At 53.7% G+C, this 19,284-nt stretch overlaps 1 protein-coding gene across 1 annotated transcript in view; it reads right to left on the bottom strand.

Annotated features, from left to right (window-relative positions):
- The window catches only part of LOC134433533 (A.superbus venom factor 1-like), a 68,988-nt gene that overhangs the window by 14,831 nt on the left and 34,873 nt on the right, over window positions 1-19,284 (bottom strand). Inside the window, exons 20-30 of the mRNA XM_063182361.1 lie at window positions 19,018-19,230; window positions 13,744-13,810; window positions 12,843-12,929; window positions 12,555-12,758; window positions 9,370-9,445; window positions 9,122-9,281; window position 9,060; window positions 7,081-7,175; window positions 6,841-6,991; window positions 4,760-4,923; window positions 2,699-2,857 (exon numbers count right to left, since the gene is read on the bottom strand). Coding sequence (XP_063038431.1) covers window positions 2,699-2,857; window positions 4,760-4,923; window positions 6,841-6,991; window positions 7,081-7,175; window position 9,060; window positions 9,122-9,281; window positions 9,370-9,445; window positions 12,555-12,758; window positions 12,843-12,929; window positions 13,744-13,810; window positions 19,018-19,230 — 1,377 coding nt within the window. The remainder of the gene's footprint in view (window positions 1-2,698; window positions 2,858-4,759; window positions 4,924-6,840; window positions 6,992-7,080; window positions 7,176-9,059; window positions 9,061-9,121; window positions 9,282-9,369; window positions 9,446-12,554; window positions 12,759-12,842; window positions 12,930-13,743; window positions 13,811-19,017; window positions 19,231-19,284) is intronic.

The raw sequence follows: 19,284 nt of genomic DNA, 5'->3' as shown, positions 1-19,284 counted from the left end.
GGGACATTGGGGACATCGGGGACATTGGGGACACTGGGGACATTGGGGATATTGGGGACATTGAGGACATTGGGGACATTGGGGATATTGAGGACATTGGGAGGGGGCAGGGGACATCCCCAGGAGGGACAGGGGACATTGAGAGGGGACATTGGGAGGGGACATTGGGGACATCGGGGACATCAGGGACATTGGTAGGGGACACTGGGAGAGGACAGGGGACATTGGGAGGGGGGCAGGGGACGTTGGCAGGGGACAGGTGACATCCCCAGGAGGGACAGGGGACGTTGGTGACATCGGGAGGGGACATTGGGGACATCAGGAGGGGACAGGAGACGTCCCCAGGAGGGACAGGGGACATTGAGGACATCGGGAGGGGACATTGGGGACATCAGGAGGGGACAGGAGACGTCCCCAGGAGGGACAGGGGACATTGAGGACATCGGGAGGGGACAGGGGACACTGGGACAGGAGAGGGGACATCGGGAGGGGACAGGTGCCAGTGCCAGGGGACAGGGACAGGGACAGGTGACAATGCCAGGTGACAGGTGACAAGTGCCAAGGACAGGGACAGGTGCCAGGGACAGGTGCCAGTGCCAGGGGACAGGGACAGGTGACAAGGACAGGTGATAAGGACAGGGACAGGTGACAAGGACAGGTGCCAGGTGCCAGGTGCCAGGGACAATTCCAGGTGCCAGGTGCCAGGAGCCAGGTGCCAGGTATAGGTGACCAGGACAGGTGACAAAGACAGGTGCCAAGGACAAGTGACAATGCCAGGGACAGGTGCCAGGTGACAGGGACAGGGACAGGTGACAATGCCAGGTGACAGGGACAGGTGCCAAGGACAGGGACAGGTGACAGGGACAGAGTGCCAAGGACAGATGCCAAGGACAGGTGACAAGGATAGTGACAATGCCAGGGACAAGGACAGGTGACATTGCCAGGGACAGGGACAATTCCAGGTGCCAGGTGGCAGGTACAGGTGCCAGGTGACAAGGACAGGGACAGGTGCCAATGCCAGGTGACAAGGACAGGTGACAAGGACAGTGACAGGTTATAAGGACAGATGACAAGGACAGGGACAGGTGACAGGTTACAAGGACAGGGACAGGTGACAAGGACAGGTGACAAGGACAGGTGACAAGGACAGGGACAGGTGGCAAGACAGTTCCAGGTATCAGGTGCCAGGGACAGGTGCCAGGTGACAAGGACAGGTGCCAAGGACAGGTGCCAAGGACAGGTGACAAGGACATGGACAGGTGCCAGGTGACAAGGACAGGGACAGGTGACAAGGACAGGGACAGGTGACAAGGACAAGTGACAATGCCAGGGACAGATGAGAGGTGCCAAGGACAGGTGCCAAGGACAGGTGCCAGGTGACAATGCCAGAGGACAGGTAACAGTGACAGGTGACAATGCCAGAGGACAGGTAACAAGGACAGGGACAGGTGCCAAGGACAGGTGACAGTGCCAGGGACAGGGACAATTCCAGGTGCCAGGTGCATGTGCCAGGTGCCAGGTTCCAAGGACAGGTGCCCAGGACAAGTGACAATGCCAGGTGCCAGGTAACAGGGACAGGGACAGGTGCCAATGCCAGGGACAGGGACAGGTGCCAATGCCAGGTGACAGGGACAGGTGACAACGGCAGGACAGGGACAGGGACAGGTGCCAAGGACAGGTGACAATGCCAGGTGACAGGTGACAATGCCAGGGACAGGTGTCAGGGACAGGGACAGGTGCCAGTGCCAGGTGACAATGCCAGGGGACAGGTGACAGAGACAGGGACAGGTGCCAGGTGCCAATGCCAGGGACAGGGACAGGTGACAACAGCAGGGACAGGGACAGGAACAGGTGCCAATGCCAGGGACAGGTGCCAAGGACAGGTGAGAATGCCAGGGAGAGGTGACAAGGACAGGGACAGGTGCCGAGGACAGGTGACAAGGACAGGTGACAGTGACAATGCCAGGTGACAGTGACAATGCCAGGGACAGGTGTCAGGGACAGGGACAGGTGACAATGCCAGGGACAAGGACAGGGACAATTCCAGGTGCCAGGTGCCAGGTACAGGTGTCAGGGACAGGGACAGGTGACAATGCCAGGTGAGAATGTCAGGGGGAGGTGACAAGGACAGGTGCCGAGGACAGGTGACAAGGACAGGTGACAGGTGACAATGCCAGGGGACAGGTGACAGTGACAATGCCAGGTGACAGGTGACAGAGACAGGGCCAGGTGACAATGCCAGGGACAAGGACAGGGACAATTCCAGGTGACAATGCCAGGGACAGGTGTCAGGGACAGGGAGAGGTGCCAGGGCCAGGTGACAATGCCAGGTGCCAGGGACAGGGACAGGGACAGGTGCCAGGTGCCGATGCCAGGTGCCAATGTCAGGGACAGGGACAGGGACAGGGACAGGTGCCGATGCCAGGTGCCAGGGACAGGGACAGGGACAGGGACAGGTGCCGATGCCAGGTGCCAATGCCAGGGACAGGGACAGGTGCCAGGTGCCAATGCCAGGTGCCAGGGACAGGGACAGGGACAGGTGCCAGGGACAGGTGCCAGGCGCCAATGCCAGGTGCCGATGCCAGATGCCAATGCCAGGGACAGGTGCCAGGGACAGGGACAGGGACAGATGCCAGGGACAGGTGCCAGGTGCCGATGCCAGGTGCCCGTGCCAGGTGCCAGCTGGCGGCGCCGTTACCTCGGCGGAGCGCGCCACCAGCGCGTTGCGGTTCTCGATGCGGTATTTGACGGGGCTGGCGCGGCGCGGCAGCAGCACCGACACGTCCAGCTCCAGCTGCTCCTGCGCCCGCGCGGCCGCCTGGTACCGCGCCAGCGCCTGGAACACCAGGATGGTGGCCTGAGGGGACACCGGGGTCACCAGGGCTTGGGGACACCACCTGGTACCCGCGCCAGCGCCTGGAACACCAGGATGGTGGCCTGAGGAGACACCGGGGTCACCAGGGCTTGGGGACACCACCTGGTACCGCGCCAGCGCCTGGAACACCAGGATGGTGGCCTGAGGGGACACCGGGGTCACCAGGGTCACCAGGGCTTGGGGACACCAGGATAGTGGCCTGAGGGGACACCAGGATCACCAGGGCTTGGGGACACCAGGATGGTGGCCTGAGGAGACACCAGGATCACCAGGGGTTCGGGACACTGATGGAGAACCCACAAGATCTTCTGGGTGGACACCAGGGTCACCAGGGCTTGGGGACACCACCTGGTACCGCGCCAGCGCCTGGAACACCAGGATGGTGGCCTGAGGAGACACCAGGGTCACCAGGGCTTGGGGACACCAGGATGGTGGCCTGAGGAGACACCAGGGTCACCAGGGCTTGGGGACACCAGGATGGTAGCCTGAGGGGACACCGGGGTCACCAGGGCTTGGGGACACCAGGATGGTGGCCTGAGGGGACACCGGGGTCACCAGGGCTTGGAGACATTGATGGAGAACCCACGAGATCTTCTGGGTGGACACCAGGGTCACCAGGGCTTGGGGACACCAACTGTGTGTGCTGGGACAGCGCTTGGAACACCAGGATGGTGGCCTGAGGGGACACCGGGGTCACCAGGGCTTGGGGACATTGATGGAGAACCCACAAGAACTTTTGGGTGGACACCACGGTCACCACAGCTTGGGGACACCAACTGTGTCCACCTGGTACCGGGCCAGCGCTTGGAACACCAGGATGGTGGCCTGAGGGGACATTGGTGTCACCAGAGCTTGGTGACACTGGGTGGAGAACCCACAAGTTCTCCTGGGTGGCCTGAGGGGACATCAGGGTCACCATGGCTTGGTGACACTGATGGAGAACCCACCAGATCTTCTGAGTAACCTCGAGGTGACATTGGTCCCACCAGGCCTTGGTGACACCACCTGGGCCACCCCAACTTCTTCTGAGTCACCTTGAGGTGACATTGGTGCCACCAGGGCTTGGAGACACCACCTGGGCCACCCCAACCTCTTCAGAGCAACCTTCAGGTGACACCAGTGCCACCAGGCCTTGGTGACACTGGGTGGAGAACCCACAAGTTCTCCTGGGTGGCCTGAGGGGACATCAGAGTCACCATGGCTTGGTGACACTGGTGGAGAACCCACCAGATCTTCAGAGTGGCCTCAAGGTCACACTGGTGCCACCAGACCTTGGTGACACCACCTGGACCACCCCAAACTCTTCTGAATCACCTTGAGGTGACATTGGTGCCACCAGGGCTTGGTGACACTGGTGGAGAACCCACCAGATCTTCAAGGTCACATTGGTGCCACCAGACCTTGGTGACACCACCTGCACCACCCCAAACTCTTCAGAGCAACCTTCAGGTGACACCGGTCCCACCAGGCCTTGGTGACACCACCTGGACCACCCCAACCTCTTCTGCATAACCTTGAGGTGACATTGGTGCCACCAGGCCTTGGAGACACTGGTGGAGAGGCCACAAGTTCTCCTGGATGGCCTTGAGGGGACATCAGGGTCACCATGGCTTGGTGACACTGGTGGAGAACCCACCAGATCTTCAGAGTGGCCTCAAGGTCACACTGGTGCCACCAGAGCTTGGTGACACCACCTGGACCACCCCAACCTCTTCAGAGCAACCTTCAGGTGACACCGGTCCCACCAGACCTTGGTGACACCACCTGGACCACCCCAACCTCATCCGCCCGACCTTCACCTCCTGTGCCACCCAAGCTGTCCCCAGCACCACAAGGCCCACCCCTGTCCACCAGGGATGTCCCCGGGGTGGCCAGGTGTCCCACCTGGGTGGATCCGTAACCTCCTCCGTAGTAGTTCTGCTGGGCCAACCACCGCACCACCGGCCCGGCCAGCTCGGACTTCTTCATCTCCAGCAGGGCCAGCAGCGCGTAGGACGTGCCCTCGATGTTGAAGGTGCGGGCGTTGCTCTCCTCCCAGCTGGCCCCACCTGCGGGGACATCCCTGGGGTCACCAGGGACCTCCACGGCCACCTCAGCCCCACCGCAAGGCACAGCCCCGGGTGAGGTGGTATCTCAGGAGGGTTCTAAGTCGCTGCTGGAGAAGGTCAGGAGGACCCAGAACCACGTCCCCTGAGCCCAAATTCCAGGCCTGGGTGAGGAGCAGGTCTGGAGAACCTCAGGAGGAACCAAAACCTGATTTGGAGAACCTCAGGAGAACCTCAGGAGGACCCAAAGCCACTTCCCCTGACCCCAGCTTCATCCATTTAACTCCAAGGTGAGGTCGGAGAACCTCAGGAGGACCCAAAATCTGATTTGGAGAAGCTCAGGAAGACCCAAAATCTGATTTGGAGAACCTCAGGAGAACCCAGAACGTGATTTGGAGAACCTCAGGAGAACCCAAAATCTGATTTGGAGAATGTCAAGAGGACCCAAAACCACCTCCCCTGACCCCAAATTCCAACCCTGGGTGAGGAGCAGGTCTGGAGAACCTCAGGAGAACCCAAAACCATCTCTCCTGACCCCAGTTTCATCTCATTTAACCGCAAGGTGAGGTAGGAGAACCCCAGGAGAACCCAAAACCTGATTTGGAGAACCTCAGGAGAACCTCAGGAGGACCCAAAGCCACCTCCGCTGACCCCAGTTTCATCCATTTAACTCCAAGGTGAGGTTGGAGAACCTCAGGAGAACCCAAAATCTGATCTGGAGAACCTCAGGAGAACCCAAAATCTGATCTGGAGAAGCTCAGGAGAACCCAGAACGTGATTTGGAGAACCTCAGGAGAACCCAAAAGCTGATTTGGAGAATGTCAAGAGGACCCAAAACCACCTCCCCTGAGCCCAAATTCCAGGCCTGGGTGAGGAATCAGTTCTGGAGAACCTCAGGAGGACCCAAAACCAGCTTTGGAGAACCTTCTGAGAGCCCAAAACCACATCACTTCACCCCAGTTCCATCCCTTTTAACCCCTAGGTGAGGTGTCACCTTCAAGAATCTCAGGAGGACCCAAACCCACCTCCCTTCACCCCCAGTTTCGACCCTTCTTGAGATGTCACCTTTGGAGAACCTTTGGAGAACCTTTGGAGAACCCAAATCCACCTCCTTTCACCTTGATTTGACCCCTCTTGAGATGTCACCTTTGGAGAACCTCCTGAAGACCCAAACCCACCTCCCTTCACCCCAATTTGACCAATTTCAACCCCAGGTTTGGTGTCACCTTTGGAGAACCTTTGGAGAACCTTTGGAGAACCCAAATCCACATTCTTTTACCCCAAATTGACCCCTGTTGAGGTCTCACCTTTGGAGAACCTCTTGAGGACCCAAACCCACCTCCTTTCACCCCAATTTGACCAATTTCCACCCCAGGTTTGGTGTCACCTTTGGAGAACCTTTGAAGAACTTCGGAGAACCCAAATCTACGTTCTTTTACCCCAATTTGACCCCTGTTGAGGTCTCACCTTTGGAGAACCTTTGGAGAACCCAAACCCACCTCCTTTCACCCCAATTTTGACCAATTTCCACCCCAGTTTTGGCGTCACCTTTGGAGAACCTTTGGAGAACCCAAACCCACCTCCTTTCACCTAGATTTGACCTCTCTTGAGATGTCACCTTTGGAGAACCTTGTCAGAACCCAAACCCACCTCCTTTCACCCCAATTTTGACCAATTTCCACCCCAGTTTTGGTGTCACCTTTGGAGAACCTTCGGAGAACCCAAATCCACCTCCTTTCACCCCAATTTGACCCCTGTTGAGGTCTCACCTTTGGAGAACCTCATGAGGACCCAAACCCACCTCCTTTCACCCCAATTTTGACCAATTTCCACCCCAGCTTTGGTGTCACCTTTGGAGAACCTTCGGAGAACCCAAATCCACCTCCTTTCACCCCAATTTGACCCCTGCTGAGGTCTCACCTTTGGAGAACTTCGTGAGGACCCTCTCGCTCTTGAGCTTCCCGACCAGGGCCAGCGCGTAGGACGCCAGGGCCACCGTGTAGGGCCGGGCCAGGCTCTCGTAGCGCCGCGCCAGGAACCCGGCGGCCTTGTTGATGCTCTCCTCCAAGCTCTGGAGAAGCGAGGATGGAGAATTTGGTATCTCAGGTGGCTTCCGTGACGGTGTGGAACCTCAGGAGCGTCACCCGTGGGGTCACTCACGTTGACGTGGTCCTTGCAGATGTCCCGTGCCTCCTCGAGGGCGATGAGGACGAAAGAGGTGAGGGACACCTCGGGCTCGGCGCCCACGTAGCCCCCTGGGGGAGGAAAATGAGGGAAAAACCTCGGGATTGGGGTTCTCCAAGAGATCGGTGGTCCACCAGGAGGTCATTGCAAAGATCTGTCCTTGGTCGGTCTGAGGGACAGCCAAGGGACAGCCAAGGGACAGCCAAAGGTATCTGACCTTCATCTGACCTTCAGGTGAGGAAAAACCAAAGGACATTCAAAGGTTATCTGACCTTCACCTGACCTTCACCTGACCTTCAGGTGAGGAACACCCAAGGAACATTCAAAGGTCATCTGACCTTCACCTGACCTTCATCTGACCTTCAGGTGAGGAACACCCAAGGAACATCCAACGGTTATCTGACCTTCACCTGACCTTCATCTGACCTTCAGGTGAGGAACACCCAAGGAACATCCAAAGAACACCCAAGGAAGACCCAAGGGAGACTCAAAGAACATCTGACCTTCACCTGACCTTCAGGTGAGGAACACTCGAGGGACACTCAAAGGACACCCAAGGGACACCTCAGCAGTGTTTGACCTTCACCTGACCTTCACACAAGGAACATCCAAGGGACACCAAATGGACCCCCAAACTTCACCCAAGGGACATCCAAAGGGTATCAGACCTTCATCTGACCTTCAGGTGAGGAACACCCAAGGGACAATCAAGGGACACCCAAAGAACACCCAAAAGCCACCTAAAGAACATCTGACCTTCACCTGACCTTCACAGGAGGAACATCCAAGGGACAATCAAGGGACACCCAATGGACACCCAAGGGACACCCAAAACCCACCCAAACTTCAACCAAGGAACACTCAACGAATTCCTGAGGTTCACCTGACCTTCAGCCAAGGTTCACCTGACCTTCACCCAAGGAACGCCCAAGGAACACCCAAAAAACACCCAAGGAACACCCAAGGAACACCTGACCTTCACCCAAGGAACGTCCAAGGAACACCCAAAAAACACCCAAGGAACACTCGAAACCCACCCAAACTTCTCCAACCAAGGATCACTCCAAGAATTCCTGTGGTTCACCTGACCTTCACCCAAGGAACGCCCAAGGAACACCCAAAGTTCACCAGACCTTCACCCAAAACCCACCCAAACTCCAACCAAGGATCACTCAACGAATTCCTGAGGTTCACCTGACCTTCAGCCAAGGAACGTCCAAGGAACACCCAAAAAGCACCCAAGGAACACCTGACCCTCACCCAAAGAATGTCCAAGGAACGCCCAAGGAACACCTGACCTTCACCCAAGGAACACCCAAGGAACACCTGACCTTCACCCAAGGAACGCCCAAGGAACACCTGACCTTCACCCAAGGAACGCCCAAAACCCACCTGAACTTCAACCAAGGACCATTTAAAGAATCCCTGAGGTCCACCTGACCCTCACCCAAGGAACGTCCAAGGAACACCCAAAAGCCACCCAAGGAACACCCAAGGAACACTTGATCTTCACCCAAGGAACGTCCAAGGAACACCCAAAAAGCACCCAAGGAACACCCAAGGAACACCTGACCTTCACCCAAGGAACACCCAAAACCCACCCAAACTCCAACCAAGGATCACTCAAGGAATTCCTGAGGTTCACCTGACCTTCAGCCAAGGAACACCCAAAGTTCACCAGACCTTCACCCAAAACCCACCTGAACTTCAACCAAGGAACACTCAACGAATTCCTGAGGTTCACCTGACCTTCAGCCAAGGAACGTCCAAGGAACACCCAAAAACCACCCAAGGAACACCCAAGGAACACCTGACCCTCACCCAAAGAATGTCCAAGGAACACCCAAGGAACACCTGACCTTCACCCAAGGAACACTCAACGAATTCCTGAAGTTCATCTGACCTTCACCCAAGGAACACCCAAAGTTCACCAGACCTTCACCCAAACCTCCCACCCTCCACCCGAGGCCCCTCAAGCTTCGGCCACCACCAGTGACAGTTGGAGGTGTCCTCCTACCACCATCTCCTTATGGATGACGGGCGCGTCCTCCTGGAAGACCCCGTCCGGCTTCTGCTTGTTGAGGATGAGCCACTTGATGGGGCCGCAGATCTCGCCGTGCTCGATGTCCGTCAGCCTCCTGGCCATGGCGAACACCTTCACCACGTAGGCGGTCAACCTGGAGATGGGGACACCTGAGCGGCCGGGTCACCTGGGCTGGGTGGTGGTGGTGGTGGTGGTGGTGGTGGTGGGAGGAGGTCCCTCACCAGGTGCTGGAGGGGCGATTGATGAAGGCGGCGTAGGAGCTGTCGGGCTTGCGGAAGGCCAACTGCTGGGTGTAACCTGCGAGGAGATGGCCCTTGGTCAACGCGAGGGGTGGCCTGGCTGGGCTTCAGGCCACCAATGTTCTCCAGCTGTTGGTCAACATGAGGGGTGGCCTCAGGCCACCAATGTTCTCCAACTGTTGGTCAACATGAGGGGTGGCCTCAGGCCACCAATGTTCTCCAACTGTTGGTCAACATGAGGGGTGGCCTCAGGCCACCAATGTCCTCCAACTGTTGGCAAACATGAGGGGTGGCTGGTGGTGGCTTCAGGCCACCAATGTCCTCCAGCCATTGGTCAATGTGAGCGGTGGCCAGTGGTGGCTTCAGGCCACCAATGCTCTCCAGCTGTTGGTCAACGTGAGGGGTGGCCTCAGGCCACCAATGTTCTCCAACTGTTGGTCAATATGAGGGGTGGCTGGTGGTGGCTTCAGGCCACCAATGTTCTCCAACCACTGGTCAATGTGAGGGGTGGCCTCAGGCCACCAATGTTCTCCAGCTGTTGGTCAACATGAGGGGCGGCCTCAGGCCACCAATGTTCTCCAATCGTTGGTCAACATGAGGTGGCTTCAGGCCACCAATGTTCTCCAACTGTTGGCCAACATGAGGGGTGGCTGGTGGTGGCTTCAGGCCACCAATGTCCTCCAGCCATTGGTCAATGTGAGCAGTGGCCAGTGGTGGCTTCAGGCCACCAATGCTCTCCAGCTGTTGGTCAACGTGAGGGGTGGCCTCAGGCCACCAATGTTCTCCAGCTGTTGGTCAATGTGAGGGATGGCCAGTGGTGGCTTCAGGCCACCAATGTCCTCCAACCATTGACCAACACACAGAGCACCCACCAAAGCTGAGGAACCCTCAGACCACCAATGTTCTCCAACCATTGGTCAATATGAGGGGTGGCTGATGGTGGCTTCAGGTCACCAATGTTCTCCAGCCATTGGTCAATGTGAGGGGTGGCCTCAGGCCACCAATGTTCTCCAGCTGTTGGTCAACATGAGGGGTGGCCTGGGTGGGCTTCAGGCCACCAATGTCCTCCAACCATTGGCCACCACAAAGAGCACCCACCAAGCTGAGGAACCCTCAGGCCACCAATGCTCTCCAGCTGTTGGTCAATGTGAGGGATGGCCAGTGGTGGCTTCAGGCCACCAATGTCCTCCAACCATTGGCCACCACAAAGAGCACCCACCAAGCTGAGGAACCCTCAGGCCACCAATGTCCTCCAACTGTTGACCAACATGAGGGGTGGCCTGGGTGGGTTTCAGGCCACCAATGTTCTCCAACCACCGGTCAGTGTGAGGGGTGGCCTCAGGCCACCAATGTTCTCCAACCATTGGTCAATGCAATGATGAATTTGAGGACATTCCCACCATTTTGAGGACATTCCACCACTTTTGAGGACTTTCCCACCATTTTGGTGCCATTCCCACCATTCTGAGGACTTTCCCACCATTTTGATGACATTCCCACCCCTTTTGTTGATATTCCCACCATTCTGAGGACATTCCCACCATTCTGAGGACATTCCACCACTTTTGAGGACTTTCCCACCATTTTGGTGCCATTCCCACCATTCTGAGGACTTTCCCACCATTTTGATGACATTCCCACCCCTTTTGTTGGTATTCCCACCATTCTGAGGACATTCCCACCATTTTGAGGACATTCCCACCACTTTCGTTGCCATTCCACCATTTTGGTGCCATTCCCACCATTTGGAGGACATTCCACCATTGTGAGGATATTTCCACCATTTTGAGAACATTCCCACCCTTTTGAGGACTTTCCCACCATTTTGAGGACGTTCCCACCATTTTCGTTGACGTTCCCACCATTTTGGTGCCGTTCCCACCATTTTGAGAACATTCCCACCATTTTGAGGACATTCCCAGCATTTTGTTGATGTTCTCACCATTTTGAGGACATCTCCACCACTTTCGTTGCTGTTTCCACCATTTTGAGGACATCCCACCATTTTGAGGACATCCCCACCATTTTGAGGACTTTCCCACCATTTTGAGGACATTACCACCCTTTTGAGGACATTCCCACCACTTTCATTGCCCTTCCCACCATTTTGAGGACTTTCCCACCATGTTGAGAATGCTCCCACCATTTTCATTGCCATTCCACCATTCTGAGGACATTCCCACCACTTTCGTTGCCATTCCACCATTTTGGTGCCATTCCCACCATTTGGAGGACATTCCACCATTGTGAGGATATTTCCACCATTTTGAGGACATTCCACCATTTTGAGGACGTTCCCACCATTTTTGTTGACGTTCCCACCCTTTTGAGGACATTCCCACCATTTTGAGGACGTTCCCACCATTTTCGTTGACATTACCACCATTTGGGTGCCGTTCCCACCATTTTGAGAACATTCCCACCATTTTGAGAACATTCCCACCATTTTGAGGACATTCCCACCATTTTGTTGATGTTCTCACCATTTTGAGGACATCTCCACCACTTTTGTTGCCGTTCCCACCATTTTGAGGACATCCCCACCATTTTGAGGACATCCCCACCACTTTCGGAGCCGTTCCCACCATTTTGAGAACATTCCCACCATTTCGAGGACATTCCCAGCATTTTGTTGATGTTCTCACCATTTTGAGGACATCCCCACCACTTTCGTATTCCCACCATTTTGATGCCATTCCCACCATTTTGAGAACATTCCATCATTTTGAGGACATTCCACCACTTCTGTTGCCATTCCCACCATTCTGAGGATATTCCCACCATTTTGAGGACTTTCCCACAATTTTGAGGACTTTCTCACCATTTTGAGGACATTCCCACCAATTTTGTTGCCATTCCCACCATTTTGAGGACTTTCCCACCACTTTCAGAGGTGTTCCCACCATTTTGAGGACATTCCCCCCATTCAGAGGACATTCCCACCACTTTCATTGCCGTTCCCACCATTTTGAGGGCACTCCCACCATTTTGAGGACTTTCCCACCATTTTGTTGCCATTCCCACCACTTTGGTGCCATTCCCACCACTTTTTTTTTGCCATTCCCACCATTCTGAGGACCTTCCACCATTCTGAGGACATTCCTACCACATTTGGTGCCATTCCCGCCATTCTGAGGACATCCCCACCACCCTGGAACCGTTCCCACCTTTCTTGATCAGCTCGATGGCGCCGGCGCGGCGGTCGATGCCGAAGTTCTCCCACTGCATGGTGCTGTCCAGGTAGTGGACGGCGATGACCGTGGGCGTCATGGCGATCATGTTCTGCTCCCCGCAGCCCGCCGGCGTCACGATCAGGTGCTTCAGCTTGGCCCCGTCGATGGCCTTCTCCACCATGATGGACACGGGGTTGCCTGGGCCAGGAGAGGGCGCGTCACGCTCGAGGTGTCCCACCCCACCGCCAGGTTGTCCCCGTGCGTCTTCTCCGCGGTGCTCACCCTGGATGCTGACTTTGGTCTCCGACTCGGTGTTGGGGACGATGTCCGAGAGGTCCGCGGCCTTCACCCGCTCCTCCTGCACCCCGTCTGTGGGGTGGGGTGGGTGTGGGTGTGGTGACCCCAAATCCTCTCCTGAGGTGGCCCAGCCCCGCCCCACATCAAGGTGGCCCTTGTCCCTTGAGATGTCCCAGTTCCGTGGTGGGATGTCTCTTGTCCTCCAAGTTGTCCCAAACCTGAGCTTGGAGGTTCCTCCTTGATCCCTCCAGATGTCCCAGATCCATGGTGGGACCTCCCTGGTCCCCAAAGACATCCCCAAGCCACCACAGGACCTCCATGGTCGCCAAAGATGTCCCAAAGCCACCGTGGGACCTCCCTGGTCCCCAAAGATGACCCAAAGCCACCATGGGACCTCTTTAATCCCCAAAGATGTCCCAAACCCACAGTGAGATGTCCATGGTCCCCAAAGATGTCCCAAAGCCACCGTGGGACCTCCTTGATCCCCAGAGATGTCCCAAAGCCACCATGGGAGCTTCTTGATCTCCAAAGATGTCCCAAAGCCACTGTGGGACCTCCCTGGTCACCAAAGATGCCCCAAACCCACTGTGGGACCTCCATGGAACTCAAAAATGTCCCAAACCCACTGTGGGTCCTCCATGGACCCCAATGACATCCCAAAGCCACCATGGGACTTCCATGGACCTCAAAGATGTCTTAAACCCACTGTGACACCTCCATGGACCCCAGAGATGTCCCAAAGCCTCCGTGGGACCTCCTTTATCCTCCCAAATCCACCATGGGACCTCCATGGACCTCAAAGATGTCCCAAACCCACTGTGACACCTCCATGGACCCCAAAGATGTCCCAAAGCCACCATGGGACCTCCCCAGAGATGTCACTCACTGACTCCCTTCTTCTGCGGGTCCAGCTCCACGATCTTCACCGTCTTCTCCAGCCGCATCCCCTCGGGCTGTCCAGGGCAGAGTCCAGAGCTGAAGGTGGGTTTGGGTCTGGGTTCCTCCCCGTCCCAACCCCTCTGGACCACCAGGAGAGGCCTCCCAGTAGAAACCAGTACCCCCAGTGACACACGGGGACAGCGCCAGGAGGCCACACCGGGTCACACAGGTGGCTGAGGTCCTGGAGACACCAAGGTCACTCTGGTGTCTTGGTCAACTTCATTGTGTGGCCACCATGGTCAGCCTGAGCTTGGGGACCCCATGGAGATCAACAATGAAGATATTGATTGAAAATATCAGATCAATAACGGCATCAAGTCTCATGGTCAGCCTGAGCTTGGTGACCCATGGAGATCATCAATGAAGATATTGATTAAAAATACCAAATCAACGAGGACATCAAGTCCCATGGTCAGCCTGATCTGATCCAGGTGATCAATAAAGATATTGATTGAAAATATCAAATCAATGAGGGCATCAAGTCCCATGGTCAGCCTGATCTGATCCAGGTGATCAATAAAGATATTGATTGAAAATATCAAATCAATGAGGGCATCAAGTCCCATGGTCAGCCTGAGCTTGGTGACCCCATCGAGGTGATCAATGAAGATATTGATTGAAAATATCAAATCAATGAGGGCATCAAGTCCCATGGTCAGCCTGATCCCATCCAGGTGATCAATAAAGATATTGATTGAAAATATCAAATCAACGAGGACATCAAGTCCCATGGTCAGCCTGAGCTTGGTGACCCCATGGAGATCATCAATGAAGATATTGATTGAAAATATCAAATCAATGAGGGCATCAAGTCCCATGGTCATCACGACCCCATCAATATCAATGAAGATATTGATTAAAAACTTCCAATCAAAAAGGACATCAAGTCCCATGGTCATCCTGATCCCATCCAGGTGATCAATGAAGATATTGATTGAAAATATCAAATCAATGAGGACATCAAGTCCCATGGTCAGCCTGATCCCATCCAGGTGATCAATGAAGATATTGATTGAAAATAACAAATCAATGAGGGCATCAAGTCCCATGGTCATGCTGGGTTTGATGATCTCATCAATGAAGATATTGATTGAAAATACCAGATCAATCAGGGCATCAAGTCCCATGGTCAGCCTGAGCTTGGTGACCCCATGGAGATCATCAATGAAGATATTGATTAAAAATACCAAATCAATGAGGACATCAAGTCCCATGGTCAGCCTGATCTGATCCAGGTGATCAATGAAGATATTGATTGAAAATATCAAATCAACGAGGACATCAAGTCCCATGGTCAGCCTGAGCTTGGTGACCCCATGGAGATCATCAATGAAGATATTGATTGAAAATATCAAATCAATGAGGGCATCAAGTCCCATGGTCAGCCTGAGCTTGGTGACCCCATCAAGATCATCAATGAAGATATTGATTAAAAATACCAAATCAATGAGGGCATCAAGTCCCATGGTCAGCCTGAGCTTGGTAACCCCATTGAGATCATCAATGAAGATATTGATTGAAAATATCAAATCAATGAGGGCATCAAGTCCCATGGTCATCACGACCCCATCAATATCAATGAGGATATTGATTAAAAACTTCCAATCAAAAAGGACATCAAGTCCCATGGTCATCCTGATCTCATCCAGGTGATCAATGAAGATATTGATTGAAAATATCAAATCAATGAGGGCATCAAGTTCCATGGTAAACCTGAGCCCATCCGGGTGATCAATGAAGATATTGATTGAAAATAACAAATCAATGAGGGCATCAAGTCCCATGGTCATGCTGGGTTTGATGATCTCATCAATGAAGATATTGATTGAAAATACCAGATCAATCAGGGTATCAAGTCCCATGGTCAGCCTGAGCTTGGTGACCCCATCAAGATCATCAATGAAGATATTGATTAAAAATACCAAATCAATAAGGACATCAAGTCCCATGGTCAGCCTGATCCCATCCAGGTGATCAATGAAGATATTGATTAAGAACATCAAGTCCCATGGCCAGCCTGATCCCATGCAGGTGATCAATGAAGATATTGATTGAAAACACCAAATCAATGAGGGCATCAAGTTCCAAGGTCAGCCTGACCCCATCAAGATCATCAATGAGGATATTGATTAAGAACATCAAGTCCCATGGTCAGCCTGATCCTATCCCGATCATCAATGAAGATATTGATTACAAATACCAAATCAATGAGGGCACCAAGTCCCATGGTCAGCCTGAGCTTGGTGATCCCATCAAGATCATCAATGAAGATATTGATTGAAAACATCAAATCAAATCCCATGGTCAGCCTGATCCCATCCAGGTGATCAATGAAGATATTGATTGAAAATATCAAATCAATGAGGGCATCAAGTCCCATAGTCATCCTGGCGTTGGTGACCCCATCGAGGTGATCAATGAAGATATTGATTGAAAACACCAAATCAATGAGGACATCAAGTCCCGTGGTCAGCCTGATCCCATCCAGGTGATCAATGAAGATATTGATTGAAAATAACAAACCAATGAGGACATCAAGTCCCAAGGTCAGCCTGACCCCATCAAGATCATCAATGAAGATATTGATTAAGAACATCAAGTCCCATGGTCAGCCTGATCCTATCCCGATCCCATCAATGAAGATATTGATTAAAAACACCAAATCAATGAGGGTATCGAGTCCAATGGTCAACCTGAGCTTGGTCATCCCATCAAGATCATCAATGAAGATATTGATTGAAAACATCAAATCCCATGGTCAGCCTGATCCCATGCAGGTGATCAATGAAGATATTGATTGAAAATAACAAATCAATGAGGGCATCAAGTCCCATGGTCATCACGACACCATCAATATCAATGAGGATATTGATTAAAAACTTCCAATCAAAAAGGACATCAAGTCCCATGGTCATCCTGATCTCATCCAGGTGATCAATGAAGATATTGATTGAAAATAACAAATCAATGAGGGCATCAAGTCCCATGGTCATGCTGGGTTTGATGATCTCATCAATGAAGATATTGATTGAAAATACCAGATCAATCAGGGTATCAAGTCCCATGGTCAGCCTGAGCTTGGTGACCCCATCAAGATCATCAATGAAGATATTGATTAAAAATACCAAATCAATGAGGGTATCAAGTCCAATGGTCAACCTGAGCTTGGTCATCCCATCAAGATCATCAATGAAGATATTGATTGAAAACATCAAATCCCATGGTCAACCTGATCCCATCCAGGTGATCAATGAAGATATTGATTGAAAACACCAAATCGATGAGGGCATCAAGTCCCATGAACTTGGTGACACCATTGAGATCATCAATGAAGATATTGATTAAAAATATCAAATCAATGAGGGCATCAAGTCCCATGGTCAGCCTGATCCCATCCAGGTGATCAATGAAGATATTGATTGAAAATATCAAATCAATGAGGGCATCAAGTCCCATGGTCATCACGACCCCATCAATATCAATGAGGATATTGATTAAAAACACCAAATCAATGAGGGCATCAAGTCCCATGGTCATCCCGGCCTTGGTGATCTTATCAATGAAGATATTGATTGAAAACATCAATTCCATGGTCAGCCTGATCCCATCCAGATCATCAATGAAGATATTGATTGAAACCACCAAATCAATAATGCAATCAAACCAACCTGGCCACTCACACCGACCCCTTGGTGCCACCACAGCAGACCGGACGTGCCACCACCTCCCACCCCCTCCTGCTGTGGTGGACCTGGCCCACCCACCCATGGTGACCACCCAAAACCACTGAAGGAGAACACCATGGGTGCCACCATGCTGGGAACATCTCAAGAACATCGATGCCACCATGCTGGGATGCCACCATGGATGCCACCATGCTGGGAACATCTCAAGAACATCGATGCCACCATACTGGGATGCCACCGTGGATGCCACCATGGATGCCACCGTGCTGGGATGCCACCATGGATGCCACCATGCTGGGAACATCTCAAGAACATCGATGCCACCATGCTGGGATTCCACCATTGATGCCACCATGCTGGGATGCCACCGTGCTGGGAACATCTCAAGAACATCGATGCCACCATTCTGGGATGCCACCATGGATGCCACCATGCTGGGAACACCTCAAGCACATCGATGCCACCATGCTGGGATGCCACCATTGATGCCACCATGCTGGGAACACCTCAAGAACATCGATGCCACCATGGATGCCACCATGCTGGGAACATCTCAAGAACATCAATGCCACCATGCTGGGATTCCACCATTGATGCCACCATGCTGGGATGCCACCATTGATGCCACCATGCTGGGAACATCTCAAGAACATCGATGCCACCATGCTGGGACGCCACCATGGATGCCACCATGCTGGGATGCCACCATGCTGAGAACATCTCAAGAACATCGATGCCACCATGCTGAGATGCCACCATGGATGCCACCATGCTGGGAACACCTCAAGAACATCGATGCCACCATGCTGGGATGCCACCATGGATGCCACCATGCTGGGAACATCTCAAGAACATCGATGCCACCATGGGTGCCACCATGCTGGGAACATCTCAAGAACATCGATGCCACCATGCTGGGATTCCACCATTGATGCCACCATGCTGGGATGCCACCGTGCTGGGAACATCTCAAGAACATCGATGCCACCATTCTGGGATGCCACCATGGATGCCACCATGCTGGGAACACCTCAAGCACATCGATGCCACCGTGGGTGCCACCATGCTGGGAACATCTCAAGAACATCGATGCCACCATGCTGGGATGCCACCATTGATGCCACCATGCTGGGATGCCACCATTGATGCCACCATGCTGGGAACATCTCAAGAACATCGATGCCACCATGCTGGGACGCCACCATGGATGCCACCATGCTGGGATGCCACCATGCTGAGAACATCTCAAGAACATCGATGCCACCATGCTGAGATGCCACCATGGATGCCACCATGCTGGGAACACCTCAAGAACATCGATGCCACCATGCTGGGATGCCACCATGGATGCCACCATGCTGGGAACATCTCAAGAACATCGATGCCACCATGGGTGCCACCATGCTGGGAACATCTCAAGAACATAGATGCCACCATGCTGAGAACATCTCAAGAACATCGATGCCACCATGCTGGGATTCCACCATGCTGGGAACACCTCAAGAACATCGACGCCACCACCGATGACCACTCACCACCACCCGGAGCTTCTTCTTGACGCCGTCACCCATGTAGCGGTCGCGGACGGACGCCTTGACCTCGACGTCCAGCTGGCCCAGCTTGAGGGGGACGACGACGAAGGGGACGGCGCGCGAGGACTGGGCCTTGACCTTCAGGACCTGCTGGAACCTGCGCTTGGCCGTGGAGGGGCTGCACAGCTCGGGGTTGTGGACCAGCTCCACGCGCACCTGCACGGCCACCAGGAGGTCACACCCCAAGGTCTGGAGAAGGTGACGGTTGGT

Source organism: Melospiza melodia, unplaced genomic scaffold (genome assembly GCF_035770615.1).
Source record: "Melospiza melodia melodia isolate bMelMel2 unplaced genomic scaffold, bMelMel2.pri scaffold_194, whole genome shotgun sequence".
Taxonomy (NCBI): Eukaryota; Metazoa; Chordata; class Aves; order Passeriformes; family Passerellidae; genus Melospiza; species Melospiza melodia.
The sequence above is the reverse complement of the archived record's forward strand: the minus strand, read 5'-3'. Positions and strand labels throughout refer to the sequence as shown.